Source organism: Aspergillus melleus, assembly GCF_016097325.1.
Source record: "Aspergillus melleus strain CBS 546.65 chromosome Unknown contig9, whole genome shotgun sequence".
Lineage (NCBI taxonomy): Eukaryota > Fungi > Ascomycota > Eurotiomycetes > Eurotiales > Aspergillaceae > Aspergillus > Aspergillus melleus.
Genome location: NW_025763378.1, coordinates 961676 through 989628, shown reverse-complemented (window position 1 = coordinate 989628; position 27953 = coordinate 961676). Strand labels below are relative to the sequence as shown.

Here is a 27953-nt window from a genome sequence, read left to right as displayed (position 1 = left end):
TACTGGTCTTGATTGTTATATACGTAGAGGTACTACCGCTTATACTGTCTCTATCATGTATGTGTTCATAGTAGCATGCTCTAGCTAGCTGCTCGAAACAGAAACAAGGACCTTCGAATCATTCAAGTGCTGGTTTACTTCATACGTGATTCATTTATAAAGAGGAATCTAGTACTTGCAAGGTTCGTACATACATGCCATGGATGGAAACCCTTTTTAAAGCATCAGACTGTAATTAAAAAAAAGGACCCTCTAAATCAAGCAGCCCACACATCCTTTCCAACCCCCTCAATCCAGTGACCGAGCTGGTTCACGCCCGCATCCCAGTCCTTGAGTCTGTTCCGCATGCCGTCGATCTGGGTCATATCCAGGACCTTGGGCTGCACCCAGTGGATCTGCGCGACCTGACCGACCTGGTCGATAGCGCCCTTGAGCAGGCCCAGCGACAGCGCCTTCATGACGAGATGCTCGATCTCCTGGGGCTTGACCTTGGTTTCGGAGGAGATGGACGCGAACGTCAGGTTGCGGTCGTGCGGGGGCCGACGGAAGACCATCTCCGTGAGGGCCGAGAGGGAGATTTTCTGGTACAGGAAGATGCGGTGCTGTTCCAGCAGCTGGTTCTTGGAGATGTTGCCGGCCAGGACGTCGTAGGCTGTCAGGTCGCCGCGGTTGAAGGCGAAGAGGAGATCGCGCAGCCAGTTGTGGGGCGTCTCGGTGAGGGAGTCCAGGATTGGGTGAAGCAGCAGTTCTCCGAAGTTGTAGATCGAGTCGGAGACGAGGGCCGCTACGCTGAGGTTGTAGGCGCGCGAGACACGCTCGGATTCGTCGAGGTCCTCGAGAGTGACGCAGGCGAGGTAGAGCAGGGCGTTCTTGTAGAAAGAGGCGAATTCTTCTTTGGCCTGTTGAGGTGGCTCATGGTTAGGGAGGGCATGACTCGGAGTTGAGGAATGGGAGAGCAACATACGTGGAAGTAATCGGCGTTGACCTTGTAGAAGGATGCGTGCACACTGGTCTCTACCGAGTCGAAGGAATCCAAGACCTTCTGGCACAGCTCCAGGTCCTTCTGCGCTCCGTCCAGATTCTGTAGTCGTTGCTTGACATTGGCGACGTCCGCGAGGGCGTAGATGTAGGCGTCTTGTGATTCGGGCTTGTTCACTTTGTCCGCAAGTGATGTGAGGAAAGAGAGTCGTTCTTGGTCATCTATGATGAGGCAGGTATGTCAGCACACTGAGATGTCAAGATGAAAGAGCGCGTTCCTACGCTTCGACCACAGAGGAATGCCATGACATCTAGTTGCGCCTCGTGCATAGTTTATGTGCCCAAACGGGAGATGCAGATGAACTTACCGGCACACTGCGTCGATGCCATCAACCCGAGCGACACGAACTTGAGCTGGTTGATGCGGTCGGCGAAGCTAAGCACGAACGTCTTGAATATCGGTAGTCGTTGGGGAGCACTCTCTGGTAGGCGGAAGAACTCGATCAGGGCGTCGGTAAGCTGATGCCATAGCTTACGCTCCCAGTAGTCTTCGAAGCTGAGGAAGAAGGGTTGGCATTGTTCGGGAGCTTGCTGCAGCTGGTCGGCAAGGAAGTCGGATATCTTTTGGTTCTCCATGATGGAGATGCGGGCGTAAGAACGGCTGGGTCTATGCGATGAGGAGGTCGAAATTAGGCGATGGAGAGATTGATGTGATAGAATGGGGCGGAGAAAGCGTAGGGAAGAGCTGTTCTGGCGGGGAGGACCAGCAACGGGCGACTCTGGATTGGAGTCGAGAGCTGACCGGAGGCGAAGGCGGTGAGCGGCCACATGACATCGTTCTACAATTGGTATACCAGGACGATCTATACCGTTCTACACTTGTCTCGGAGACATCCTCGGATCCTTTTGATTCTCAGTGGGTCAATTTGGTCAAAGCGATGTCTCTGGACTTTCTTTGCCCCTGTCTTTCAAGAATTTGGGGCCAGGAAGGCTGAGGTATGACTGCCTAAAGAAAGTGTCCGATATCTCTCCGACAAATCAGGCTGGTACCATCCAGAGACATGAATTCTATAAATATGGCCTTTCGTGCTGTTCGATTTCCTAATTTCCTCTTCTTCCATACTCCTGTGTGCCTACTCATACTTGATTGCACCTTCAGATACATCCTGACATTTGCTGCTCGTACAATCTCTGTTCTACACAACCGACACCATCCCATCAACCATGGAGGACTTCACCGAGAAGAATAGACAGGTCTTTGAGTAAGTCATTTGCGCTGCATGACTAAAGAATACAACTGATTGAGTTGGAAAGGAAACTGTCCAAAACATACAAGGCCGACTTCGACGATGCTCTGGCATTAATGTACCGCACGGTTCAGGATCGTCGTCTCTGGGTCAGTGATACTTGGAGGGATACCGATTCCGGGAAGGAGAAGGAGATTAAGGTCCTTGAATATGCATGTGGACCGGGAACCGTCTCTCTTGTGAGTAGAATACCTTGCGTGCTGCCGTAACCCAGGAGCGCGAGGCTAATAAATGTCAAGGCGCTGGCACCCTTCGCCACTCGCATTGTTGGGCTCGATATTTCCGATGGGATGGTCGATGAGTACAACACCAATGCCCGCGAGGCTGGATTTGCGGACAAGATGGTCGGTTACAAGGGTGACCTCTTCACGGAATCTGTGGCAACGGAGCTCTCTGGCCCTGAGTTTCATGAGTTCGACATTGTCGTTGTTAGCATGGCCCTTCATCACTTTGAGAAACCAGACCTGGCCGTCAAGCGATTGGCGGAGAGACTGAAGAAGGGTGGGACTTTGTTGATCATCGACATGATCCCCAGTAAGCACCATGGACCTCATTCTCATGGGCATGACCACTCGCATGAGCATAGTCACTCGCATGGTCATGGCCATGGCCACTCTCACGAGCACGATCACTCTCATGAGAATTCCGAGGAGTTCACAGATGCCAGACACACGATCAAGACCCATGGGTTTACCCAAGCCGATATGCAGAAGCTGTATGATGAAGCTGGAGTTGGGATGAACTTTGACTACCGGCTCGTGGAGGAGCCATTCGTATTCAAGAAGAACGGGGGAGAGTTCTCCATGACGGTTTTCACGGCGCGCGCTCAGCGTGCGTAGGGGATAGTAGCTAGTTTATGAATTTGAAGACTTTATGCTGCCAAACATGGATGAACGAGTAGTGGTCAAATTGTTGGTAGAAGCCCGTAAGATCAAAAGCAGAGTGATGAATAAGCAGCGGGATCTCAGCAGATCTGGCCAATCATAGAAGAGCAATAGTCAGGCCAGAGAGTGCTGTCCGAATCGGGACTAGCGCACAAGTCCCGTGCCCGGGCAGTTTGGTTTGCGTTTCTCCAAGGACGACGACCGCCGTGAAGTCCAGCTTCCAGCACCAAGTCCCGCCTGCTGAGCTTCGCTCTCTCCACTCTCTCACTCCCTTCTACAGAACTCGCTGGTCTCCTCTGTTTGATCAATTGAACAGAGACCATGCAGAAGTGCCGGGCCGCCAATTCCGTCTTGGGGTCGAGGACAGTCGTCCCCCCCACCCCTCGAGTCCAATTGCAGTCGCAGCGCCGCAATCTCCAGGATGTTGCTATTTCTCGGACCGGAAAGCCGATCCTGAAGGTTCAGGGTGGACGGTAAGGCGCAATTGCATGGACCTGTTGTGTATACATGGCTGATTGATTACTCTCACAGGTCGTCTTTGGGAGGTACATTGCCCTTTTTTCTCGACCGGATCGCATCGCTCGCAGAGAATTAACTTGGAAATGCAATTTAGGCCATACCGCGACTGTCTTTGGTGCTACTGGCTTCCTGGGCCGATACATCGTCAACAAGCTCGGTAGGTCCTAAATCAATCGCGATGACAGCCGACATTAGTAATTGACATGGTACAGCTACGCAGGGATGCACGGTCGTTGTTCCCTACCGCGAGGAGATGGCCAAGAGACACTTGAAGCCCACTGGTGATCTCGGACGGGTCAACTTCATCGTATGTTTTCACCCCTGCGAGATCTACGGCGAACGTGAGCAGCTTACACGAACAACCCCAGGAATACGATCTGCGTAACACCCAGTCGATCGAGGAGAGTGTCCGTCACTCCGACGTTGTCTACAACCTTGTCGGTCGCCAATATCCTACCAAGTTCGTGAAGCAAACAAACCGAGGAATCGAGGGCCTACTAACAGGCGTCCAGGAACTTCTCCTACACTGATGTCCACGTTGACGGTGTGGAGCGCATCGTCGAGGCCGCTGCCAAATACGACGTTGACCGTTTCATCCACGTCTCTTCTTACAACGCCAACAAGGATTCTCCCTCCGAGTACTTCGCGACCAAGGTCGGTTGAATCTCATGTCCAGCTCACTCAGGACAGCAAGAAGCTAATGCAGCATAGGGATGGGGAGAGGAAATTGTTCGCTCCATCTACCCCGAGACCACCATCGTCCGACCTGCGCCGATGTTCGGTTTTGAAGACAACCTCCTCCACAAGCTGGCTGGCGTGACCAACCTGTTCACCTCCAACCACATGCAGGAGCGCTTCTGGCCCGTCCACGTAAGTCCAGCGCCGGCATGGACCGAGGATTTAGAGACTGACGCTGTAACAGGCCATCAACGTCGGTGCTGCTCTCGAGCTTATGCTCCACGACGACTCCACCGCCGGTCAGACCTTTGAGCTTTACGGCCCCAAGAACTACTCGACCGCCGAGATCGCCGAGCTGGTTGACCGCGAAATCATCAAGCACCGCCGCCACATCAACGTTCCCAAGCGTCTGTTGAAGCCCTTGGCCTACTACCTGAACAAGTTCATCTGGTGGCCCACCATGTCCGCCGACGAGGTGGAGCGGGAGTTCATGGACCAGATCATTGACCCGACTGCCAAGACGTTCAAGGACCTCGGCATTGAGCCCGATGACCTGGCTAACCTGACCTTCCACTACCTGGTAAGTCTACGCGACAAGGCAATCGGGGGATATGATGCTAACAGCCCTACAGAAAGGATACCGTAGCTCCTCGTACTACGACCTGCCCCCTGCTACGGAGCGGGAGCAACGGGAGGAGAAGAAGTACCTGCACGTTCTGGACAGCCAGTAGTGGATTGTGTTTCTTTAATGTATATAAGTTACTAGACTCGAAGTTTTCTCTTTTGTGTGTTGAAGTGAAGTTTGCTAGATTTGTAGATGTAATGACGTACTTAGACCGCCTACGGAATTAACAAACAGCCTCGGGATTGACTTATCATATCAATTAACTATCAACATTTCACCCCTCCTACTCAATTCCTCAATACACACCTCCCTTTCCTTTCCGCCCCAAATGACTACCTCTACTCCCTTTTCTTCCTCCACCACACCAATCCTCCTGCTCAAAACCAAATCCTCCCCAGCAGACGGTTACGAGGAATTCTTCTCCACCCACAACTACAACCCCGCCTTCATCCCCGTCCTCGAGCATCACTTCCACGAACCCAACCTCCAATCCGTGCGACAGCTTTTCGAGTCCGGCGCGCTCAACCCAGGCTCAGAACGGAAATATGGCGGATTGATATTCACCAGTCAGCGGGCGGTCGAGGGGTTTGCGAATATGCTGAAGTCGCTGGATAGTAAGTCCCCTTCTGTTCCCTTACCTCATGCCGCTGTCGAGATACAGCTAGCTAGCTAGCTATCTGGAATCAACTAACCAATTGACTTCACTACAGACTCAATCACCACGCCCGCATCACACTCTCTCCCCCTCTACACCGTCGGCCCGGCGACCTCCCGTTCCCTCACGACCCTTCGAGACGCGCACCTCCCGCACGCTACCATCTACGGCGCAGAGTGCGGCACCGGCGAAGTCCTAGCGCATTTCATCCTCCAGCATTATCCGACCTTTACCTCCTCCGACTCCACCTCCACCTCCTCTGCTGCCACCGAAACCACAACTCCCAGTAATGGCAACGGCCTCAAACCCCTCCTCTTCCTAGTCGGCGAACAGCGCCGCGACATCATCCCGAAAACGCTCCAGGGCGCACCCCCAGACCGCCGCATCCACGTTGACGAGCTGATCGTGTACGAAACGGGCGTGATGGCGTCCTTTGAGCGGGAATTCAGCACTGCGGTTACGGCCGCGAGGGAGTATCTAGGTGCAGACCGCGAAGATGCTGGGGCTGGGGAGCGGGCTGTCTGGGTGGTTGTGTTTTCGCCGACGGGGTGCGATGCTATGGTGAGGGTTTTGGATCTAGCAGGGAATGGGAACGGGGATAGGGTGAAGGAAAAGAGGGAGAGGATCTTTGTGGCGACGATTGGGCCGACGACGAGGGATCATTTGCGAGAGAAGTTTGGGGTCGAGGCGGATGTTTGTGCGGAGAAGCCGAGTCCGGAGGGCGTGGGGGAGGGGATTCAGAGGTTTATGATGCGGTAAGAGGGTTTGGTGGTGTAATTCTTGGTTGTAAATGCCTAAGGTACATACCTATTGGTAACATAATATGGTAAAATGATGGGATGAGTGGACGGATGGATGGATGTATATCCTGTAATGGATGGTCTTGGCTTCGGTCCTTGTACATATAGTGATCTAGAGGTATAAATAGTATTAGCCAATGTGATGGCAGAGTAGGCACCAAGGTGAAGCCTCGAGGAGTGACTTCTATATTCAGTTCGAAGCATAACCTTATGAAAGGCCTTGGCATGAACGGATGTGGATCAGTCAGCACGCATGAGCAATCAGTGATCGCATCTCGGAGCATCCACTCCGTACAACTACGTCTACATCTACATACATCGCCGTATCCCACAAACAGACGATCATGACCTCTCTTCACGACTCTCGCAATCATGACCAACACTCGCAAACCGACTGTCCTGACCGACCTTCCTCTAGAACTGCTACTCATGATATCAGATCACTTATCCGTAGTCGATATTGCATGTCTAGCTTTATGCAACCACCACTTGATGGCTTCCCTCATAGAGATGAAATCCGCATTCGACAGGTTCTCCAGTAGCCGCGCCGTTGACCTCAACGATGCCGTGCGAATCGAATTCATGTCCCGGCTGGCTCTCGACATGCCGCCATACTATCCCTGCTTTGGTTGTCTCCGGCTTCATCCCTGGCGGAACATCTCGCTGCCCCGTCCCTATTTCAACCTCCCCGGATGTTTTAAAACACTATATGATAGTGGAAGCTACATAAACCGAACACGCGCGATGGAACTCGACAACTACCCTTCCTACACCACGTGTGAGATTCATTTCGTGCACCTTCAGCTTGCTATGCGACGGTTCTACTACGGCCCGCAGTTTGGCATCCCAGCCGAGTCTTTCTCCAGTACCGAAGTAGCCGTTCATCCTCTCGAAACAGGCACTATGTACCCAATGAGCATTCTACCAGCCTCTGCGGGACCACTTCTCAACAAAGACATAGATAACAATGCCATGATAACGCTGACGTCGATCGAAGCCCGTATCTGCCCTGATCCGCCAGGCTTGTGCGTACGAACGCAAGAGCTGGCTGTGATGAGACGCCACAAAGTGCTCCGGGTTCCGCCAAGGCACTCCGTGTATATGCGAATTTGTGGCCATATTTCCACCTCTCGATCGAACTTTTGGGAGATCTTTGATCCTCTTCTTGAACAATACTGCTCCGATTCGACTACGATGCACGTAGGTGACCAAGGGCGCTGTGCGAAATGCAATACCTCTTGGAAGCTGGAGCTCCGAGACGTGGGATCAAGAGACGTCTGTCTTGTCCTGACCAAGTGGATGGACCTGGGACCGGGGCTGAGCCCAGAAGACGCTCGATGGAAAAGTCACATTAGTACCGTGTCTAGAATATTGCTGGCAGACGACGAATTAGTGTCTGACCCCCAAGCGCGGTTCGAAAGGGATTCAGCCCAAGCCAACGAGGCAAATGCACTATCAGATGAGGAGATGTTCAATCGGAATATCTCACTCCTCCAGCGGCACGAATATTTAAACAGCATGATTCGAGTTGGCAACTACTCACGGTGGTTTCTGAACGCGGAACTGGCTCAGGAAAGGGGGCAAACGAAGAGGCGTGGCATCTCTCGCTGTGTCGTTATTTAGGGCAGCGCAGTATTCGGACGCTTGTCAAGATGGTGGACCTCTCCTTCTCCCACGAGGCATCGTACCATGAGAAATCAAATGGGATCAATTGACACGTGCCTGGGTGCTCGACTTCCTCGACAGGAAGGCACCCTCTGAGGAAGGCGCGCCCCTCCCCTCCAGGGCCTCCTACATTTCGGCCGCTTTCCCCTCTTCTTTCTCCTCTTCTTTCTTCTTCTCTCCTTGCCCCCGTTGTTACCTATCTACTTGAGTTTACCCGTGCAAGCAAGATTTACAATGTCAGGCATCGATCATCATTCGGTTGTTGGAGTGAGCCAAGTTGGGCTTGTCACCTATGTCCTAGGTCGTTACTTCAAACAGGTGAGTGAGGAACCTTTGCTTCCCACCCACCGTTCCCACGTTGTGCTCGGCCCCTCTTGCCATCAGACATCTTAGACTCTAGATCGTCGGTCAGGTGGATAGATAGATAGGTAAGTCGGTAGGCAGGTATATGTCTATCCTCCTGGTTCAAGACGAACTACCATAATGGAAGATTACTAGTCAGAATCAGCTTCTTTATCTGTTCAAAGAAGTGAAAGCGAAAGAGAGAGCGAGAAAGTAGAAGATAACTACTATAACCAATGGTAAATAAAAAGCAGCAGACGCTTGAATGATCACTCAACCAATGATTTGTTATCAAGTCAAGGCAAAATGGAAAAGACAATCAAGACGAAGTAAGTAAGTTACCTATCATGTCGAAATGCGGCGAGCATTTAGGCTACCCTCACTAACCCTACCTAACCCTGACATTCTTTCGTCTATGTATGTAACTGAGATCCGATCCATTATGGGAGATTCTTGTCAAGAGAGTAAGAAATAGTAGTAAATAGTAAAAAAAAAAAAGAAAAAAAGAAAAAGTAAACCACATGGCCTTGTTTTCCCATATCCTATCCACATCCACAGTTCGATGCCTTTCATGAAGTTTCCATATCCTCGGGAATGAAAAGTACATGTATGTATGTATCTCACGCTATTAGATTCGGGGCATGGATTTACCGCATGATCTCCTCGTAGATCAGGACTGGAGATAAGATACCAACGTTAGTATATGGGGAAAGACTGGGTGGAAATGTATGGGACCGTGTGACTAGGACGTACTCTTCAATTGCTCCTTGCTGAGCGCATCCTTGTTCTTATCGAAATCAAAGAATCCCTCCGGGATGGGCGGCGCCGTGGGCTCGTCCTCCGGGTCATGGTAGGGCTCCAAGTAGGGATGACGCAAAGCATCCTCCACCGAGATACGCTTGGCAGGGTTGAACGCCAGGAGCTTCTCCAGAAGATCCAGCGCCAACTCGTTGCTCTTGGGAAACAGGGCCCGGAATGGGATCTTCTTCTTGAAGGGGAGAGAGCGGATGTACTCCCGAGCTCTCCGGGACTTGATGCCGTAGTAATCCTCCATGGTCGGTGTCCCGAGGACGTCCAGAATGAGGGTCAATTGGTGGTGATCTAGAAACAAGATGTTAGTTCGAATGGTATTTGGATCTTACCACCCAAAAAGAATCCCGGGTACTTACAATCTTTGCCCGGGAACAGGGGCTTGCCGCTCAGCATCTCGGCCAGGATGCAGCCAACACTCCACACGTCAATGGCTTTGGTATATTCTTTGAAGGTCAACATGATTTCCGGCGCACGGTACCATCGAGTCGCCACGTATTCCGTCATGAAGCCCGAGTTGTCGTCCGTCGAGGCGGCTGAACGAGCCAGACCGAAGTCGCAGACTTTCAGGTCACAGTTGGCATTGAGAAGAAGATTCGAGGGCTTAAGATCACGGTGAAGAACATTTGCTGAGTGCATGGCTTTCAGAGCACGCAGGGTCTGGTAGATGAAGTACTGGCAGTGGTCGTCGGAGAGGTCTTGGGTACGGATAACGCGGTGCATATCTGTTTCCATCAATTCCTGTGAATCGTGAGTATCTGATCGCCTTCCGAAACCTCGTCAAGAAAAAAAAGTCATACCTGAATCAGATAGACTTCATTGAAGCTTTCGTAGTTGCGAGGTCTCTGAATATCCAAAATGGAGATGATGTTCTCGTGGTTGAAATATCGCAGCAGCTTCATTTCACGGAGAGTTCGTAGGCAGAACATCGAATGATCGAACGGGGTGATCTTCTTAATGGCGACTTTTTGCCCCGACGGCTTGTGAATAGCGGAGCTAACAGGTGTCAGTACGGCTCGAAGCCATCCTCCTGTGCTGGTTCTTACCAGACGACACCGTAAGCACCTTCACCGATAACATCTTGGATCTCGTATTGATCGGACACGTTGAAGGAGATCTTGCGCGACGCTCCTTGGGGAGGAAGTTGCTGCACCATTGTTGCTGGTTCTGAAGGACTAGACGGCGTTAGTAAATATTGCGGAAATCGACGCAGGTCGGTTCAGCGGGGTTGCTTCTAGTCCATCATGTATGATGTATGAGAGCAACCAACACTGGGGGGAGCATGCGTGCCCAACGGCTGAACGACACCACCATCCCAACTAGTTGCAATTATATCACCGGCAAATGACAACGCAGCGACAATATGACAGGTCCACGTCCCACTCGGGGAGAGAAGTAGGCGCTTACATTCAAAATATACCGCGAGAGGGTTCTTTAATCGAGACGAGGGCTTAGTTGCAGCCGACTCGCATGCGCTGATTGTGGGGAAGAGGCGACGATGGTTCGGGACGTGTCGAGAGAGTCGAATGCGGGGTATGTAGCCCGTGTCTGTGATCGAAACGAGCTGGGATACGTCCGGTCACTCAGAAGTCCTCCGATACTTGGCAGGAGGATATTCGAAGGAAACGCTGGATTGGCGGCTGCCGAGGTCCCGGAGAGGGCGATGGAAAGGGAATCTCTATTATGCGAAGGATAGAAGGCGTATGCAAGCGACGCAATGAAGGCAGGTGACTCGGGCGGCAGAGAGGATGCTAGGACAGGAAATGCATCAGTTCATGGTTCAGGGACAGTTGACAAAGGACCCATGCAGGGTTTAGCATGGGAAAAAGGAGAGAATGCATACATCAATGAGAAGCCCCGGTCTTGGTCCTGAAATAGATGTTTCACGGGCGCGTTCTATTTTTAAACTGCTCAGCAGACAGAATCGCAGCGTCTGTTTCTTGTCTAGCGGTTTTGACAGTCGACCCGGAAGACTGGAGATGAGGAGGAGGGGGGAGGGAAGAAAAGATGGTGGTAACAAGTCGACCAGGTGGGTAAGGTGGTCGCAGGAGAAGCCAGGAGAGGAGAGGAGAGGAGAGAGGAGAGGGGAGGGGAGGAGAAGAGGAGTTGGTGGAGGGGCTGGATGGAGACGCCCGTAAGAACCGCCGTGGAAGTAAAGCCGATATTAAAGCGTATTAACCTGCGGTGGGGCCGCGGAGGGGGGAGGAATGTGACAGTGTCCTCATTCCTCTGTCTGAGAGCCTGTAGACTGTAGAGAGAGAGACCGAGAGACTGAGAGACAATAAACAAGGGGTCTTTATGAACGATCGATGGAAAGGACAGATCCAGAACCAAAGATGCTGGTTCCTTGGATCCTCGCCTGGTGGATCGACGGGTTTCCGTCCCTGATCGATAGGATAGGATTCTATGGTAGGTGTACTACAGAATACTAGTAATAGTACCTACCAAGTAGACTTCCTGAGAGACTTTGTATACTTGTTCTGTTTGATTCTCAAGACGATCAGTGTATTCAAAGAGCTAGTTGCCACCTGACCTGTACATTGTACTCTAGGGTTGATCAGGCCTCTTTATCTATACAAATATATAGACTCTGAAGATACCTTCATCTATACTCAAAGTCTTATAATCTGTTGATTGTACAAAACATCTATATAGTTACCAAGGTACCTAGAAAGGAACCGGGCGTAACAATACGGTAAAACGCACGGATGAACCCTCAACAATCCACGACCTACTTTTCTATGTCTATCACCTACAGACAATATACGATAATATCATAAAGACACCTGCCAGACACTCCGAGTTCCTCCCGAACTTTCCCAATCCCAACTCTAAACAACGGGCGACAAACCAACTGGGGCTACTGTCTCGACCAGTGTTTCATTCGTCCCCCCTGAGTTGCACCAACTCGTCACGGCGCTAACTCTTGGACTGGGAGGGGCTGCCATTATCATCACTTCTTTAGGAATTTATTCTACCTACCTATGGACACCATACAACTCATGGGATGATAGATACCTAACTCACTAATAGAGGGAGGGAGAGAAAAAAAATAAAAGAGAAAAGAAAATCCCTTCCCCCCCCCCAAGCGTAACGCCTCACGCTAACTGCCCTCCATCACAGCCATCACCCATCCGTCACCTGTCACTCTCGTCACAGCGCGTCGCCGTCGGTGATTCAGACCTTAGCTTACAGCTTACAGTCTTAGTCTTGCACATATGTATGGACCACGCCTCATGCAAGTCTCATGCTCGGGCTTGCTTTGCTCTGCTCGGGCCTGCTCTGTCCTGCTCCGTGCACGGCTTGGCTTGGCAAGACATGCAAATGCAAGGTCTGGTCGTGCGAGACGCCACGCCCTTCGTCCCTCATGCTGATTTGTCCCGTCTCTGCCGACTCGCGAGGCCATGCTAAGCTGTGATCTGAAAGTTGCGGTGGTGCATGGATCGGCCGAATTGATCCCCCCCAGTCCTGGGTCTGCTGCAGGTTGGGTCGCATGGAAATCCTGGGCACGGCGGTTGGGGGTATTGTGGACTAGTACATACTGGTGTGGTGGTGGTGTTAGTAGATCGTAGCTGTGCAGTAAGTACAGACTGTTCTGTAGGTATAGGTGTCGTACGTCATACTAAGGCCAAATCATGAGTGTACGACCAACTGCCTATTCGGAAGATGGAAACTGATTTGATAATGCCCTTCGAAAAAAACCGAGCAAACAAAGAATATGCAATAGTCATACAGCTTGAAGAACAAAGCAAAAGAAAACGACACCCTGAATTTTTTGAAAACATATAGGCAAAAAAAAGTCATTGGAATTTATTGATATCTTTCGCATAATTTACCAAAAAAAGGTTGGTTTGTAAACACTGAACTATCATCATTACTGAACGACCTGTGGGCGAGTTCATCCTCGTCAGTCGAATGACCTTTGTTTCTCCCTTTCCATGGACCCATGTCGAAAACGGCCACAGAAAAAGGACGGGGTGTGGATCAGACAAAGGAGAGAAAGGGAATCAAACCTTTTCGCGCAATGAACCCATCCACTGCACCAGACTGACACTCTGGTCGGCCCGGTCCTCCACGAGCATCGTCTGTGCCCACAGGCGGAGACCCGGTTCCCCGTCCTCCTTCACCACGTAGAGGTGCGGCACCACGATGCTGCCCACTCCCTTCGACCGGTGGTCCCGACTCTTCTCGACCACCGCCCGCACTCGCTGGTTGAAGTCGTTGTCCAGATCCGGCAGGTTCTGCTTGCCCACGCGGAGCTGCGACTTGTCGGGCAGACCGAATACGTCGAGGACGAGCTGTGGCACCGCGTCGCGGCCGACCCAGAGGAACTGCGTCTGTCCGTCGTCGATGAGGTACAGTCCAAACGGAACGATACGCTCCGAGGACAGGTTCACCGGGGGAGGAAGGACAATCTCTCCCGTCTGCTCATCGGGCAAGCCCGCATTGTCCGGCATGTCGTGGAGAGAGTACATCTTCGGGTAGATGTACTGCATCAGGAGAGGAAGGGGAAGTGTCGAGAGCAGGCAGAGAGCGGCAGACCGCATGTCGGTCGGAATCTGTGCGGATTTTCGGAGACCCAGCTATAACGCGAATGAATTAGTCATGTACGGTGGGGAGGGAAATGGGGAATCGAGAGGATCCTACATTTTTGATCATAGCCAGGAAGAGAACGGGCAATCCTCTCAGGTTGGCGGGGAACTGGAGACCGCCGCCGCTGACGCTTCCGCCAGCAAGCTCCTTGCGGTACGTCGACAGAAGCTCAACGAGCTTGGCCTGTAACGCCTCGCGGGCAGGTTCCAGGCCGCTGCCGAGCGTCCGCTCAACGGCCTTGTGGCTGAAGTAGGTGGCAATCGCTTGCTGATCCGCCGACGCATAGATATCGGCCAGGTTCTGGGTGGTCGGCAGGGCCAGGGTCAGCACCCGGATTCTTCTCTCGCCGTTGCATGTGGTGTGGAGAACCGCCGTCTGCATGCACACGACGGGTTTCGTGACGGTCTCGTCGATTGCGACCTCAACAACATAGGCCTGGTCGCGAGGGAATGCCGGGAAGGCACAAAGGTCGGAGCTGCGGTTGAAGAAGTTTCCGTAGAACGTGTTCATGCGCAGGCCGGTCGTCGCGCGGACACGGAGCACGGCCTCCAACCCGATTTCGGAAGACAGGTAGTCGGAGAATTCCCGAGCGAACTTGATCGCGTCCTCTCCTCGGGCGGCATTCCAGCCGGGGTAGAAGTACGTCTGACCTCCAGTGTACCTCGGCAGGTTGCTGAGAGACGCCACGTCCTGGTACTGAGAAGAGAACAGGAACATATCCACCGAAACCTGCGCCTTGGAGCACTCGACGGCAAAGCTCTTGTAGAAGCTGTTGGCCGTCTGCAACAGGCTGCTCTCCTTGCTTGTGCCCAAAACCTTCTTGTCCTCTCTCATAGTCAGAGCACCGTGTCCGATGTTCGGAAGAGACGAGCTCAGCACGGTCATCTTTCCGCCGACGGGAGAGATGAGCTTGTAACCGGCACGCAGAGCGGATCCCATCGCACAGGCGTTGTTCTGGGTGTTCTGGAACATTTCCTGCAGCTTGTCGAGGAAGGTCTCGATGTTTTCGCGGCATTCGCTAAGGGTGACGAGGAGGTCTCCGGGGATCGGGAGGAAGGGCTCGTCGAGATCGCTGACAACGAGCATCCGAGGATCCGAGTTCTCCGATCCGTCACGCGGGATGCTGAAGTAGTGGAGGCTCGAGTCAACCGCGACGAAGCCCAGTCGCGTCCGGCGATCTGCGTTGGGAATTCGGTCGAGGCTCTCCTTGATACAGCGGGCACTCGTGGCCAGGAGACCGTTGGTGACCGACGCATAGCTGACATCGATGAGGAAGAGGTAGACGAGCGGTTGCGGAGGTCGGACCATGTATTCTTGGGGGGCAACGAATTCCACCACCGAGTGGTTGAGATCGGGTCTCAGGGCCCGGTCGGCGGGCTTCTGAAGCGTGGTGTCCCAGTCAAACGCCTGAGGTACGTCGTTGGTCAGGTTGCACATGTTGCAGCGCCAGCGATGTCCATGGTCGAGGAAGGTCACGAAAGGATTGATGTAGGATCGGCAGCGTCGGCAACGCGAGATAACTTGATCGGGAATGACTGGGATGGGATCTTCGGCATCGTGGAGGGCGCCGTACGGCTGGATGACCAGGGCGAACGGCAGCTTCGACTTCTTCAGGAGGGAGTGGGTAGTCGGAACGGCGTTCAGGGTGGACCGGACGTATTTCGAAGGGCAGTTGGCATAGGGAGAGGGATAAACGCTTGTCTGGAATACATAGTCAGTAAATACCCTTGCGCACACCGACGAGAGCAATTCGTGCACATACCCCCGGAGGCAAAACGATGGGAGGTGGAGGGTAGTCGAGTTCCGCAACGTTGAATGGCTGTGTGAGGAGATCCGTCGGGTAGAGTTGGTTGAGGGGAACAGCCCGCGGCATCTGGGGGGCCGCTTGAGGAGGCTGAGGAGGCAAGAGGTGCGGATCCGTCATCCCCATTGCGCCAAACTGTTGGGTCATCTGTGCGACGGGTGCGCTTCCATATCCTGGCGCAGCAGCAGCAGCTTGCATCTGGGCCGGGTCAGCTCCGTACGCAACGGGTTGCTGATATCCCGCAGCCTGGGGCTGGGGAGGGTAGGCTCCATAGCTGCCACCGGCGGGCAGTTGACCTCCTAGAGCCGCGTTGGCACCAGAGCCAAAATCAAAGGCCTCTCCGGCATATGCTCGCTTCTTTCTTCCTCCAGCCTGACCATGAGCAGGGGCTCCGGGGACCGTCCCCGCGGGTTGTTGAACAGGGGACTCGTAGCCGACCGGTTGACCGTAGCCTTCCTGGGGAGGATAACCCCCTTGCGGTGCTGCCATGAAGGGTCCTATGTAATTGGTATTTTCGGGGATCGATGGATGGTGGGGGGGGGGGGGGGGGGGGGGGGGTTGTTCAAGAGATCGATCGAGGTCTGACTAGGGGATTATGCAGACGTCGCGGGAAGTTCGAATTAAAGGCTCACTATGTTGGCGGTCAGCTTGGGGGAGGGAGGTGGACAGGAGGGGAACTGGAGCCGGGGACTCTGCATACTAACAACGTAAATTGAACCGAACCAGATCTATAATTTGAGAGATCAAGAAAAAGGGCAAAGACACCACCAGATAGATGGTACCAAGACCGGGGAGAGGGGGCAAGAGGGAGAGGACTCAGAGGAGATGGAATCTTTGGATTCTTGGATGGTGTACGGTGGCCTTTGCGGCCGGGCTCGGGCCAATCAGAGGGGCCGGTAGCGTAGCCGACTCGCCAGAATGCGATTTGGGAAGAAATTAAAGAAAGAAATTCTTGGGAAATTGCATAAAAAGAATAGAAATATGTATTCAGGACGAGTCTAACTAGTAAATGGGCAAACATGGTGGTTGTACAATCTGCGCATGATTTACCACGGGGTGATGATCTCATCCGTGCACTTCTATACTTCCCTTCATACCTACCCTTGTAGTTAGGAGTGCAGTCACTCCACATCTGGTGTTCATAAGTTGCAATATATCCTGTTTATGAACTGCAAATGGTCTTATACAATACGCAAATCCAGGACGTCTAAATTTCAGCGTATACAATTGGAAGTTAGGCACATACCTAGCCTGGTTCACAGTAGAGCTTGTTCAAGGTAGCCACCTTCCATCATATAGTGACAACATTTGAGGGTCCAACAAATGGGTGAACATTTTCGAGTAGCGAACTCTTAGAAAGTCTAGTTATAATCCAACATCAGAGAGCCCATGTATCCGCGTGCAGCCTTTGCGGGAACTCCCACGGTTGAGAAGGTGGAATGCCTGGGGAAGGCCAACGTTGCCCTGCCAACCGCCTGACCGCTGCCAGTCGCACCAAAACGCTCTCCCTATCGTTCTTTCACGAGCCTCTCTTCGCCCGTTCAGTCCATATCCACGCCCCTCAACCTCAATTTCCCACTTTCTGAGGTTTTCTTTTCTGCGGTCTTCTCTTGGGATTTTTCCCTTGTGGTTCCTTGTCGCATTCATCTTACCGCGAGAACCCGTGTTTTTTTCGCATGCTGCCAGCAATTGATAGCTGGAGTTGCTGTTGACATCTAACCCTAATCCATCAAAATAAATAGATCCATATGCACCAAGCATAAATCTTCATCGGAACAGACCGAACCGGCACGGGGACACCACGAACCTGCGCACCCTCCCATCCTACGGAATCAACCACGGAAGCTGCACGATAGCGGAGATCGGCAAAATGAGTGTTCGGGTAGTTGCACGTATCCGACCCCTCCTCAAGTCGGAGCGAGAGCTAGATGTCATCCTCCGAAGCGGCGCGAGCCAGACCGTCCCCGGCAAGACCGAGAAGAAGAGCTCTGAGAATGCGAAGTTGGCCGCACTAAGGGATAGGGATACGTTGGTGCGGATCCCGAACCCGAAGAATGAGAACGAGGAATACTCCTTCCAGTTCAACGCCGTATATGACTCCGACGCCTCGCAGCAGGAGCTCTTCGACGCAGAGGGTGCGTGTCGACCTGCCAGCCTACTTGACTTGTCTTGGAATTGGTGATGGAATACTGATTTTTGTGTTTTCTTGCAGTCGCGCCTACGACCAAGCATCTATTCAATGGATTTGACGTCACGCTATTTGCATATGGAGTTACGGGAACGGGCAAAACACATACTATGCGAGGTGGTAAAAGCCTGGCGGACAGAGGCGTCATCCCCCGTTTTCTGAGCAGCATATACCGACGCAGCCGCAAGATCGAAAAGGACAGTGAGGGCGAGACAACGGCTACGGTTTCTTTGAGCTATTACGAAATCTACAATGACAAGGTCTTCGATCTTCTCGAGCCCCCGGAGAAGAGAACAGTTGCAGGTCTGCCGCTGCGGGACAACGGTGGGAAGACTGTAGTTGTAGGTCTGACGGAGAAGCCATGCTCCAACCTCAAGGAGTTCGAGGTTCTATATGACCAAGCAAATACCAACCGATCGACATCGGCAACCAAGGTTGGTAGTTCGCAGCATGCGCCTTCCTTTAACGCGAAGCATTTGCTAACCTCAACCACAGCTTAACGCCCACTCGTCACGATCTCATGCCATTCTTTGCGTCAAGGTCGCGATCAAAACGGGCGACACCACCCGCGTCAGCACCGCCTCGGCCATCGACTTGGCTGGCTCGGAGGACAACCGCCGCACGGACAATGACAAGGAGCGCATGGTTGAATCGGCCAGCATCAACAAGAGCCTGTTCGTTCTAGCGCAGTGTGTGGAGGCGATCAGCAAAAAGCATCAGCGAATTCCCTATCGAGAATCGAAGATGACCAGAATCCTTTCGTTGGGCCAGAACAATGGATTGACCGTGATGATCCTCAACCTAGCACCCGTCAAGTCCTACCACTTGGACACGCTAAGCTCGCTCAACTTCGCCAACCGCACGAAAAAGATCGAGGTTCGCGAGGTGGAGAATGAGCCCTTGTTCAAGGGTCCCCCGAGACCGGCGATGCGGCCTTCTTTTGCAAGCCAACGACAGCCTCTGCGGCCACTGACGGCCTCGGTGAATGTGAACCTCGCCGCTAACAAGGACAAGGACAAGGACGCGTCCAAGCCCGGTGACGGTAAGCCTATTAAGGCATTCCAGGTTTTCTCCGACGGGCCTCGCCCCAGGCTTTCCACGCAGTTCAAGAAGCCCGAGATCCCCCAACGACCGTCTATGTCCTTCGACATGCACCCGCCTCGGTCTCTGAAACCTAGTCGTATTGCGCAGCCACCACCGCAAAAACACTACGAGGATATCTCTGCGGCCAAGATCGAAGAGATGGTGGAAAAGAAGGTCGAGGAGATTCTAGCTGTCAGAGCAGTCAGCGAACAGTCCCGACAAATTCAAGTTCGTGAACTAAACGAGCAAGTGCAAAAACGTCTGGAACTTCTCGAGCAGCGCATTGAAGGCAGCGAGGATGCAAGGGCCGAGGGACTGTCATATCTGCTTATGGGCAAACAGCACCAAGGGCGCGGAGAAGACGCTTATGCGCTGAAGATGTACCAGCTCGCACTTCCTTTCTTCCCCAACAACGAGAAGCTTGCATCTAAGATCACTACTCTGAAGGAGCGCATCATCCAGGGCAAATCTCGACCCGACGCTGATCTCACAAGCGTAACTGCCCCGCCGTCGGCTCAGAGAGGGCTTGGGAGTATGCTATCACTCAAGAAGCAGCCTGCTAAGATAGGCGCCAAGCGCCAAGCCCATGACTTGGATGAGGACTACGAATATCCTGGTGATAGCACGCTGCAGCCGAGCGATGATGATGAGATCCGCGAGGCATCTCATATCAGACGCAAGAAGCGCACCAAGACCCAGTCCCCTATTGAAGAGGAGCCAGAGGGTGACTGCGACGAATCCACACTCTCTCCTCGGACCATCCATATTCTGTCGATCATCAACACCCGCGACGTCAGCCAAATCAAGCTCCTGAAAGGCGTCGGGGCCAAGAAGGCCGAGGCCATCGTCGACTGTTTGTGTGAGATGGATCAGAACCTAGACTCTCAGGGAGAAGAGTCCCGCGTCCAGATCAACAGTCTCACAGAACTGAGCAAGTTGAAGGGCGTCGGAGTGAAGACCGTGGAAAGCATGAAAACTGGAATTTTGGTATAGACGGGAAGTTTTCGATTTAGCGTCTGCATTACCGGAGCCGAGCTGCAAGCCTAGCATTGTTAACCTGTTTGGTCTAGCATTTCTTTTTGTTTGGCATTTCCCTTCATGGGTTTCATCGTCTGTCCAGATTTGTTGTTCCTTGTGCATTGTTTGTTTGTTGTGTTGTTGTGGATTGCATTTCCGTCGTCAATTTCCACCAGCGAAGGTGTTTCTGGAGTTTTTCTCATTTGGAAATGTCGAATGTCTGTTGTTGTTTGTTCTTCCTTGTGTTGATATATTCCCATTAGCATATTCTCTCAACTTTGAGATCGTTACTCAGTTGCAACCCTTTTTGGCTTATAGTTCGGTTGGATTCCACTTTGTAGGTAGGTAGGTAGGTAGGTAGTCAATGGCATGAATACTCCAGGGTATGGATCGACAATAAAGCAAGGATGTCTCGACGAAGGTCGCCGCTCCTCAGCCTTACATTCTACCGCGTTTTCTGCAAGGGACATTCAAAGGCAGCATAAAAGAAATTTCCATGTCAAACAGAGTCGGCTGTGCTCAAAACACACAAACTTGTCTATAATACAGTACATCGAGCCTGCAATTCAATGATTTCGAAGAGGGAACGAGCAATTCGCTCTTTCACCTAACACATGGGCGGGATAGAAAAATGGACGACGACGACAACGACGACAGCAAAAACAACCGTAATCAAATCAATACAACATTTGGTATTTAGTTCTTCTGCTCCGACTCTGGCTTAGTGAAAATCACCTGTCCGTCCTTAGTAAGTTGCGCAATCTTCTGTCCCGTGCCCTTGATTTCCATTTCCAGTTCTTCTACCGTCCTGGTAGGCGCGTCAGGCGCGGCATTGACTGCCTTTTCGGCCGTCTTGCGAAACTCTACGTCTTCGGACGACGGCGACGACGTCTTCGTCCCCTTTTCTTCGGCGGGTTGCGCGGGACCCAGGGTTAGGCCTCGCGGCGCGTCGGCGATCTCGTTGACTTCCTTGGAAGAGAGGATTTCGTTGATACGGGGACCGCGGGTTTGGAGCAGGATAGTTGTGGGACCGTCGAATTGGAGGAAGAGCTGGATTTCGATGGGGTTAGCATGGGCTGGGAATGAGAATCAAATCAGTGTGGTGTGAATAGGTTACGCACTCTATCTCCCCAGATGGTCATTCGCGACCACGTCCGGAGCTTGTGCAGATAGCTCATTGTGGTTTTCCACGCTTTCGAATCCGAGACGTCTCGGACGAACTTGGAGTCTTGGATGAGTCGTGGCAGGCTCTTGAGGCCGGGGACTTGGAATTTCAGGGTCGTGGATTTGAAGCGGTAGGGACGAGGGGGGTTGGAGGACATGGTGTACGCCACGACGTTACTGGGTTTGTCGTTAGTATTCTCATATGGTGGTGTAGGTCTATCGAGGCCTCTCGAATAGCACAGATGGGAACATACCTCGGGTGCACAATGTATTGCTCTCCTTCTTTCAGCTCAATGGAATACACCTGACCCGTGCCGACAAGGGCCAGCAGACCTCTGCCGGTAACCTCGGAGCTACCCCAGTGAGCCACGCTCTATGCACGTTAGTCTGGGTCCTTCCTCTTTGTCTAGATCCGACAGGAAAAACAGAGCAAACCTACCAGGCTCGTGTTGATAGTCGGCTTGACGGAGAGAGAACGACCCGTCCAAGCAAGCAGCGCCCGTCTCTGAGCCACCATCCAATCCTCCGCACCGTTAAGGTGGACAACGGCAAAAGACGTAACCGGAGATCGCACGGAGATCAAGGCCGTCACCGGGCTAGCGGAGGACACCTACTAGAATATCAGCACACCCATCCATCCCCAGTCATTGATATTATAACGGGTATAAAAACCGACCTTCTGATACAAGAACGGGATCCCGACAGCTGCGCGTCGGAAGGGTTCCAGTATGCTCAACGATGAAACTACCTGATTCAAACCACCCACGACAGTCAATAGATGTTTTAAGGACCATAGCCATGACCATGACCATAGCCATAGCCATAGCGCTCGGAAGGGGTTGTTGTTCCGCATACATTATCGGCCTTCCCGCTTAATCCAACCAAGGTTCCTCGTCGGGTGTACAGGTTCTGCGAGGGGGATAGCGAGACAGATAGGAGGGAGTGCGGTGCGCCGATGACATCGAACCGAGCATCTAGATTCCAAATGCCGTCTTGTTAGCGGTTGTAATCTTTTCGGCGCCAAAGGGAGAAACAAGATCGAGAATCGGGAAACCCGCGTCTCAATGGCTACTCCCACTGAATAGAACGAAATCAGAAGGAGGACATTAACACACCTCTCGACTCTGCCGAGCTAGGCGGCCCAGCCACGGGCAGATTATCACCATTGCCCGACGCAGGCTGTTCCGCGGGGGCAGCGCGAATTTGAAGGCCTCTGGACTGCCATGCGCGGTGCAGCAACGGCGCCCCTTGTCGCGCCCGGAGAGAAAGGGCACGGGTCGAAGGGAGGACCCCGACGCCTCTCCTCAAGGGTTGACTCATTGTCGTGCCTGAGGATCAAGTGCAGAGGGAGAAAAAGTGTAGAGGAAGAAGGGCGAACTGGATGCGCCGACTTGCTCTCCGCGGCGATTCTTCGCGGCCGGATTCACGCGGCCCGATCGGGAATGGCGTCTTGGCGCGGTTTGTATACAAGTCGGTGGCTGTCAATGGCCTCGCTGGGAGTTGCAATGGAGTTGGATTTGGGGATATGTTCTAGGTAAGAAGGTGCCTGAAGGGTCAACTATCTACAGTCTGGGTTATATCCAAGTCTGGCCGAAGAGGAGTTGGTTCCTGTCCGGTTCTACACTGCGTGCACCTCTGATGTCATAGATATCTCACTGTTTGGAGCCTGAAAGCACTTGTTGGGATCCAATGGCTCTGGAGATGTCCTTACACTGCAAACTGAGTATCAATTATGTGTTCTGTCCTTAAGAGTGGGCCTGTGCCCTGGTCTCAGTGCGTGTCTCGAACTACTCATTCTTGCATGCAACCTTGGTGGACGACTCAGATTACATAAATATGTTGAATAGACAGACGGCCTGAGATTGAATTGTAGATGAAGCGAGGGTAATAAAATTTCAAGAGAATGTAGAGGACGAAAATCAAGAAACCATAGTAGCAACTGCATCAAATATCCCAACATGGAAAGGAAAATAAGAAATCGGCGATTGCGACAGAAGCGACGGCGGTCCCCTCATCATCCACGAGCATCTCCGACCCTTTTTCCTCCGAACCCGGCGGTCCCCAAAACCACGACTTTCCCCAATTCTCACCGACAAGAGACCACCGCACACCCTGAACGATGCTCCCTTGATCCTCGTGGAGTTCTCCTCCCGTGTATACGATTTGTCCTGTTTCCTCTAGCGTTTTATACCCGGCCATCATGCTGCCCAGGGCAGCTCGGTCGCCTTGCGTGCGCATCCCCGCACGCTTCATACGGCGCGGTCCCGTTGCACCGCGCTCTTCGCCATGGCTGCCTGTAGCCTACAGCGCCCAGCTGAGGGCGTTTTCGACCACCCACAAAGGCCCGTTACTGAAACAGGCCGTCGACGAACCGCCTATCGAACGCAAATCGCCGAGTCCTGCCTCCACACCGTCGACACCACCCTCGAAGGACGCGGCTGTCGCGCAATCCCCGAAGGATGTCCCGAAGGCCTCCGATACGGACAAGAAGAAGAAGAAGGACTTGCTCAGTGAGAGTACGGTCGCGACTAAAGAGCAGAGGAAAGCCGATTGGGCGATAATGAAGGAAATGGCAAAGTACCTTTGGCCAAAGGTAGGATTCTGGCTCGTGGGAATTGACGTGGGTTGAAAAATGACCCGGTGCTAATTGGGGAACTATACAGGATGATTGGGGTACTAAACTACGTGTCGGAAGTGCATTGTCACTATTGGTAGGAGCCAAGGTCAGTATTCATTGATGGAATTGGTCGTTGGTGTATTAAGAGGGAAGCGCTGACAGAGAGGTGACTAGATTCTGAATGTCGAAGTGCCCTTCTATTTCAAGAGTATTGTCGACTCGATGAACGTGGATTTTGCGGCTCTGGGGGGAACTGCATACACGGTGGCGGGGTCCATGATCATAGCCTGTAAGCAATGGCTGCGTGGTTGCAAATTGCAGGTGGCACAGTGTCTAACGATAATCGTCCAGACGGAGTAACCAGGATCGGTGCTACTCTATTCCAAGAACTTCGAAATGCTGTCTTTGCAAGCGTTGCCCAGAAAGCGATCCGTCGAGTCGCACGGAATGTTTTCGAGCATCTCCTTCGACTGGACTTGAACTTCCACCTCACCCGTCAGACCGGTGGACTGACGAGAGCGATCGACCGGGGAACGAAGGGTATTAGCTTCCTCCTGACATCCATGGTATTTCACGTGGTGCCAACGGCTCTGGAGATCTCCCTTGTGTGTGGCATATTGGTATGACGAGATGATGTCCCCTGTCTCTGCCATGGATGTTGCTGACTGAGCTGGATAGACCTACCAATATGGACTCCAGTTCGCGGCTATTACGACTGCCACTATGGTCGCCTACTCAGCTTTCACGATCACTACGACTGCCTGGAGAACGAAGTTCCGAAAGCAGGCCAATGCGGCGGACAACCGCGGGGCCACGGTGGCCGTGGACTCACTGATCAATTACGAGGCCGTCAAGTATTTCAACAATGAGAAGTTTGAGGTCGCACGCTACGACAAGGCGCTCAAGGCCTACGAAGATGCTTCCATCAAGGTGACCACATCGTTGGCGTTCCTCAACTCTGGTCAGAACATGATCTTCTCTAGTGCCCTCGCAGCGATGATGTACCTTGCATGCAATGGTGTCGCCAGCGGTTCTCTGACTGTCGGTGACCTGGTTATGGTCAACCAACTCGTCTTTCAACTGTCGGTTCCGTTGAACTTCCTGGGCTCCGTCTATCGCGAATTGCGCCAGTCTTTGTTGGACATGGAGACGCTGTTCAACCTACAAAAGGTCAACGTGAACATCATTGAGAAGCCGAACGCGAAGGCGCTCGAGCTCCGACAAGGTGGCCAAATTACGTTCGAGAACGTTACCTTTGGCTACCACCCCGAACGGCCCATCCTGAGGAACGCGAGCTTTACGATCCCCGCTGGCCAGAAATTTGCCATCGTAGGGCCCAGCGGTTGCGGCAAGTCGACGATTTTGAGACTTTTGTTCCGATACTACGATGTCCAGCAAGGCCGAATCCTCGTTGACGGACAGGATATTCGCGATGTGACGTTAGACAGTCTCCGAAAGGCAATCGGTGTTGTGCCCCAAGACACGCCTCTGTTTAACGACACCATCCTGCATAACATCCGCTATGGCAGAATCGACGCGACCGACGAAGAGGTACACAAGGCTGCACAGCGAGCACGGATTCACGAATTGATTGAGCGCCTTCCCGATGGATACAAGACAGCCGTCGGAGAGCGCGGTATGATGATTTCTGGCGGCGAGAAGCAACGGCTGGCCATTTCTCGCCTGATCCTAAAAGACCCCAAGCTCCTCTTCTTCGACGAAGCGGTGTGTTAATCTCAGCCTAGTGTGACAGAAAATAAACTGACGAGCAATGTAGACATCGGCACTGGATACCTACACGGAACAGGCGCTCCTGCAGAACATTAACAGCATTCTGAAAGAAAAGGGGCGTACTAGCGTCTTCGTTGCTCATCGATTGCGGACTATCTGTGACTGCGACCAAATTCTGGTTCTAAAGGAGGGTAGCGTGGCGGAGATGGGATCGCACCGTGAACTCCTCGACCAGAGCGGCATCTACGCAGAGCTATGGAATGGTAAGTGGTCATCATCTTGGCCTGATTCTCCTCTCCGAGGAATCAATGCTAACAGTAGGATGGTTTTAGCCCAGGAAACTTCCCTGGCAGAAGACCAGGAAAGTGAACGGAATGCCGAGCTTGAAGAAGAGATATCGGAGGTACGACAGAAGTAGACTTTGGTTGACTTCAGGTCCACTCACATATACACGCATTCTTTGGAAAAATCGGATGCAAACTCTCCCTTGGTTTGGAGCCGAAAAGATCAACTTTGAAAGGGGGCGCCATGCTGGATGGCGCAATAAGTAAATAGAGCTACCGATCTCCTTTTGACGCACGGAGTATATTATATGTCTTGATTTCTTTTTTGCAGACGGTTGATATTTGATAGACAGTCAGTAGACTGGTGACTATTGTTTCTGGAAAAATTCGAATGGACTGTTTTGAGCACGAACGCGTTGAAATCCTGCAAGCCCTGAATGGGCTGTTATTCGCGATTTGCATCATGGTTGACGCCGGTGCTCAGGTACTCCATAAGGTTGGACCAGACAGGCTAGAGCGGATGATAATACATAATAGTCCAGAGAGTGGAGGCAGCTATTGCTTTAGTGACAATTTATTTCCATTTAGCCCGAACGGCCGGTGAATTCAATCAGCACGCTAGTTGCCATGTGGTTTGAGTGCGTCAACCAGGCCGTGAGTGGTATTTCGATCAGCAAGTTTGGGCATTGGGGAGCCATCAAGTCCCGTTATGATGCCCATGCGTCTACCCAGGATTTAAAATCCCCGAGCGGAGTGGAGCCCATCGTGCGGCCCAGCAGTGACAAATGCCGCCCAAGGAGGACGGAGTGGACGGAGAAGTGTACGCAAGTTCGTCGAGAGGGAAGATGGAACAGGAAAGACTAGAGGCCACGGCGTGACCTGACGGTGCCTGAAGGCCTGAGGGCCTGAGGGGTCGACTGTCAAGGAACCCCTGGCTAAACCCCACATGGCTTAGCGCCACCACCCCAGGCATCCCACCGTCGCATCGCTTCCTTCTAGACTCTCCATTTCTCTCGTCTTCTCCTCCGCTCTTGTCTTTCCCACTTCTTCCCTTCCTTTCCCTGTTCTTTTTCGTCGCGTCTTTTTTGGTGTGGGCTTGTTTATGTCTCTGCTCTGGTGTTGTTTATCCAATTTCAAAAATAACTAAAACCCCCAAGGTCCGAGCCTGACTTATCTATCCCCTCATACTCCGTACACCACCCAACTGCACGCACGGTGGCTTTCGGCGATTCGTCACATCGGCACCTACCCACATTCCTTTCTGCTCCCAGCCATTGCAGCGAACGCTCTTTCAACACAATCCATAAGCCAATCATTTCAGCGACGGACTCCGGGTCATTTCTTCCTTTATCGCTCTTTTCGGTCAACCAGTTCCCGCCTGTCGCTACTAGTCTCCCATAACCTGCGCCCTCGTCCTTCGTTTCCCCAGGTTTAGTCTTGGTGTTCTCCTTTATCTTTCTTTTCTTTCTTTTCTTTTCTCCTGTCTTTCAAAATCGAAAATTTGAGCATTACTATCTAAGCGACCTTCACGAGTCAATCGGTCTAGATTGCTTTGTTTCACAAGGTAGGTTTAAGTTGCCCTCTCACCACTTCGGGAGTGAACCCACGAGTGAGACATGGGTTATCACACAAAACCTTCTCGTGCCCCCAAATGCTAATTTGGTTTACAGGCATCTTTGACGATCGTGTTTCCAATTATTCCTGTCAATTGCTGGTCGCTTCTCGCATTATCGAACCAACATCTTGGCTGAAACCCGCTTACACCCTCTCCACCAACGCACGTAGAACGAACTAGCGTTCGGACCATCAAGAACGACTCGACTCGACACCCCTAGCATCTTCACACTCAGCACACATCATGGGTATCTTCGACAAGCTACAAGCCAGTACGTATCCGACCGTCGTATATGACTGCTAGTCGTTAGCAGCGAACCTCGCTACTCGCCTGCTAACACTTTCCCTCCACAGAAATCGAGCTTTACCGACTAGAGCAGCGGTATGCTCGTCGCAAGCACCGCAGCACATTTTCGGGGGTCCAATACGTCGATGGCGAATATGTCTATACCAACGGGTCGAACTCTTCCTCAGGGACCGTCTCCAAACACTCGACGGGTAGCTACTGGAAGCCTCCCACCTGGGGTTCCTCCGGGGACTCGCGATGGCGGTAACGGACTCGCCCGACTCCCGACATGCTTTCGTTCTTGCGTTT

At 52.5% G+C, this 27953-nt stretch overlaps 13 protein-coding genes across 13 annotated transcripts; 8 read left to right on the top strand and 5 right to left on the bottom strand.

The window, feature by feature from the left end:
- Positions 1 to 136: 136 nt before the first annotated feature.
- On the bottom strand, positions 137 to 1737 carry RPN9 (proteasome regulatory particle lid subunit RPN9). The gene is made up of 3 exons (XM_046094746.1): positions 1347 to 1737; positions 965 to 1200; positions 137 to 899 (listed from the first exon to the last, which is right to left on the bottom strand). Exons 1-3 carry the CDS (start codon positions 1612 to 1614, stop codon positions 258 to 260), a joined length of 1146 nt encoding a protein of 381 aa, XP_045950725.1. The 5' UTR covers positions 1615 to 1737; the 3' UTR covers positions 137 to 257.
- A 465-nt stretch (positions 1738 to 2202) lies between these two features.
- Positions 2203 to 3124, top strand: LDX57_012995 (class I SAM-dependent methyltransferase; the record flags this gene model as incomplete). The annotated part of the gene is made up of 3 exons (XM_046094745.1): positions 2203 to 2240; positions 2293 to 2464; positions 2525 to 3124. The coding sequence occupies 3 exons, from the start codon at positions 2203 to 2205 to the stop codon at positions 3122 to 3124; spliced, it is 810 nt and encodes a 269-aa protein (XP_045950724.1).
- A 173-nt stretch (positions 3125 to 3297) lies between these two features.
- EFM5 (complex I NDUFA9 subunit family protein) lies at positions 3298 to 5161 on the top strand. Its single transcript, XM_046094744.1, has 9 exons — positions 3298 to 3642; positions 3701 to 3714; positions 3783 to 3845; positions 3901 to 3995; positions 4057 to 4148; positions 4201 to 4342; positions 4400 to 4558; positions 4611 to 4946; positions 4999 to 5161. Exons 1-9 carry the CDS (start codon positions 3491 to 3493, stop codon positions 5095 to 5097), a joined length of 1152 nt encoding a protein of 383 aa, XP_045950723.1. The 5' UTR covers positions 3298 to 3490; the 3' UTR covers positions 5098 to 5161.
- Positions 5162 to 5319: 158 nt separating this feature from the next.
- LDX57_012993 (uroporphyrinogen-III synthase HEM4) lies at positions 5320 to 6405 on the top strand (the record flags this gene model as incomplete). The annotated part of the gene is made up of 2 exons (XM_046094743.1): positions 5320 to 5605; positions 5702 to 6405. 2 exons carry the CDS (start codon positions 5320 to 5322, stop codon positions 6403 to 6405), a joined length of 990 nt encoding a protein of 329 aa, XP_045950722.1.
- Positions 6406 to 6818: 413 nt separating this feature from the next.
- LDX57_012992 (uncharacterized protein) lies at positions 6819 to 8069 on the top strand (the record flags this gene model as incomplete). The annotated part of the gene is made up of 1 exon (XM_046094742.1): positions 6819 to 8069. One exon carries the CDS (start codon positions 6819 to 6821, stop codon positions 8067 to 8069), a length of 1251 nt encoding a protein of 416 aa, XP_045950721.1.
- A 1031-nt stretch (positions 8070 to 9100) lies between these two features.
- tmk1 (mitogen-activated protein kinase) lies at positions 9101 to 10419 on the bottom strand (the record flags this gene model as incomplete). Its single annotated transcript, XM_046094741.1, has 5 exons — positions 9101 to 9129; positions 9207 to 9554; positions 9623 to 10004; positions 10064 to 10259; positions 10310 to 10419. 5 exons carry the CDS (start codon positions 10417 to 10419, stop codon positions 9101 to 9103), a joined length of 1065 nt encoding a protein of 354 aa, XP_045950720.1.
- Positions 10420 to 13270: 2851 nt separating this feature from the next.
- Positions 13271 to 13810, bottom strand: SEC24_2 (COPII subunit; the record flags this gene model as incomplete). Its single annotated transcript, XM_046094740.1, has 1 exon — positions 13271 to 13810. The coding sequence occupies one exon, from the start codon at positions 13808 to 13810 to the stop codon at positions 13271 to 13273; it is 540 nt and encodes a 179-aa protein (XP_045950719.1).
- Positions 13811 to 13862: 52 nt separating this feature from the next.
- Positions 13863 to 16149, bottom strand: SEC24_1 (COPII subunit SEC24; the record flags this gene model as incomplete). Its single annotated transcript, XM_046094739.1, has 2 exons — positions 13863 to 15557; positions 15619 to 16149. 2 exons carry the CDS (start codon positions 16147 to 16149, stop codon positions 13863 to 13865), a joined length of 2226 nt encoding a protein of 741 aa, XP_045950718.1.
- A 1381-nt stretch (positions 16150 to 17530) lies between these two features.
- On the top strand, positions 17531 to 20327 carry LDX57_012988 (kinesin family protein; the record flags this gene model as incomplete). Its single annotated transcript, XM_046094738.1, has 3 exons — positions 17531 to 17795; positions 17873 to 18282; positions 18344 to 20327. The coding sequence occupies 3 exons, from the start codon at positions 17531 to 17533 to the stop codon at positions 19922 to 19924; spliced, it is 2256 nt and encodes a 751-aa protein (XP_045950717.1). The 3' UTR covers positions 19925 to 20327.
- Positions 20328 to 20423: 96 nt separating this feature from the next.
- AIM24 (AIM24 family protein) lies at positions 20424 to 22668 on the bottom strand. The gene is made up of 7 exons (XM_046094737.1): positions 22228 to 22668; positions 21968 to 22086; positions 21789 to 21860; positions 21552 to 21722; positions 21367 to 21485; positions 21070 to 21289; positions 20424 to 20998 (listed from the first exon to the last, which is right to left on the bottom strand). The coding sequence occupies exons 1-7, from the start codon at positions 22430 to 22432 to the stop codon at positions 20645 to 20647; spliced, it is 1260 nt and encodes a 419-aa protein (XP_045950716.1). The 5' UTR covers positions 22433 to 22668; the 3' UTR covers positions 20424 to 20644.
- Positions 22669 to 23312: 644 nt separating this feature from the next.
- On the top strand, positions 23313 to 24089 carry ATM1_2 (Iron-sulfur clusters transporter atm1, mitochondrial; the record flags this gene model as incomplete). Its single annotated transcript, XM_046094736.1, has 3 exons — positions 23313 to 23705; positions 23776 to 23835; positions 23904 to 24089. 3 exons carry the CDS (start codon positions 23313 to 23315, stop codon positions 24087 to 24089), a joined length of 639 nt encoding a protein of 212 aa, XP_045950715.1.
- A 203-nt stretch (positions 24090 to 24292) lies between these two features.
- On the top strand, positions 24293 to 25878 carry atm1 (ATP-binding cassette Fe/S cluster precursor transporter ATM1; the record flags this gene model as incomplete). The annotated part of the gene is made up of 4 exons (XM_046094735.1): positions 24293 to 24349; positions 24408 to 25454; positions 25507 to 25723; positions 25793 to 25878. The coding sequence occupies 4 exons, from the start codon at positions 24293 to 24295 to the stop codon at positions 25876 to 25878; spliced, it is 1407 nt and encodes a 468-aa protein (XP_045950714.1).
- Positions 25879 to 27286: 1408 nt separating this feature from the next.
- On the top strand, positions 27287 to 27912 carry LDX57_012984 (uncharacterized protein; the record flags this gene model as incomplete). The annotated part of the gene is made up of 2 exons (XM_046094734.1): positions 27287 to 27630; positions 27713 to 27912. Exons 1-2 carry the CDS (start codon positions 27603 to 27605, stop codon positions 27910 to 27912), a joined length of 228 nt encoding a protein of 75 aa, XP_045950713.1. The 5' UTR covers positions 27287 to 27602.
- Positions 27913 to 27953: the final 41 nt, after the last annotated feature.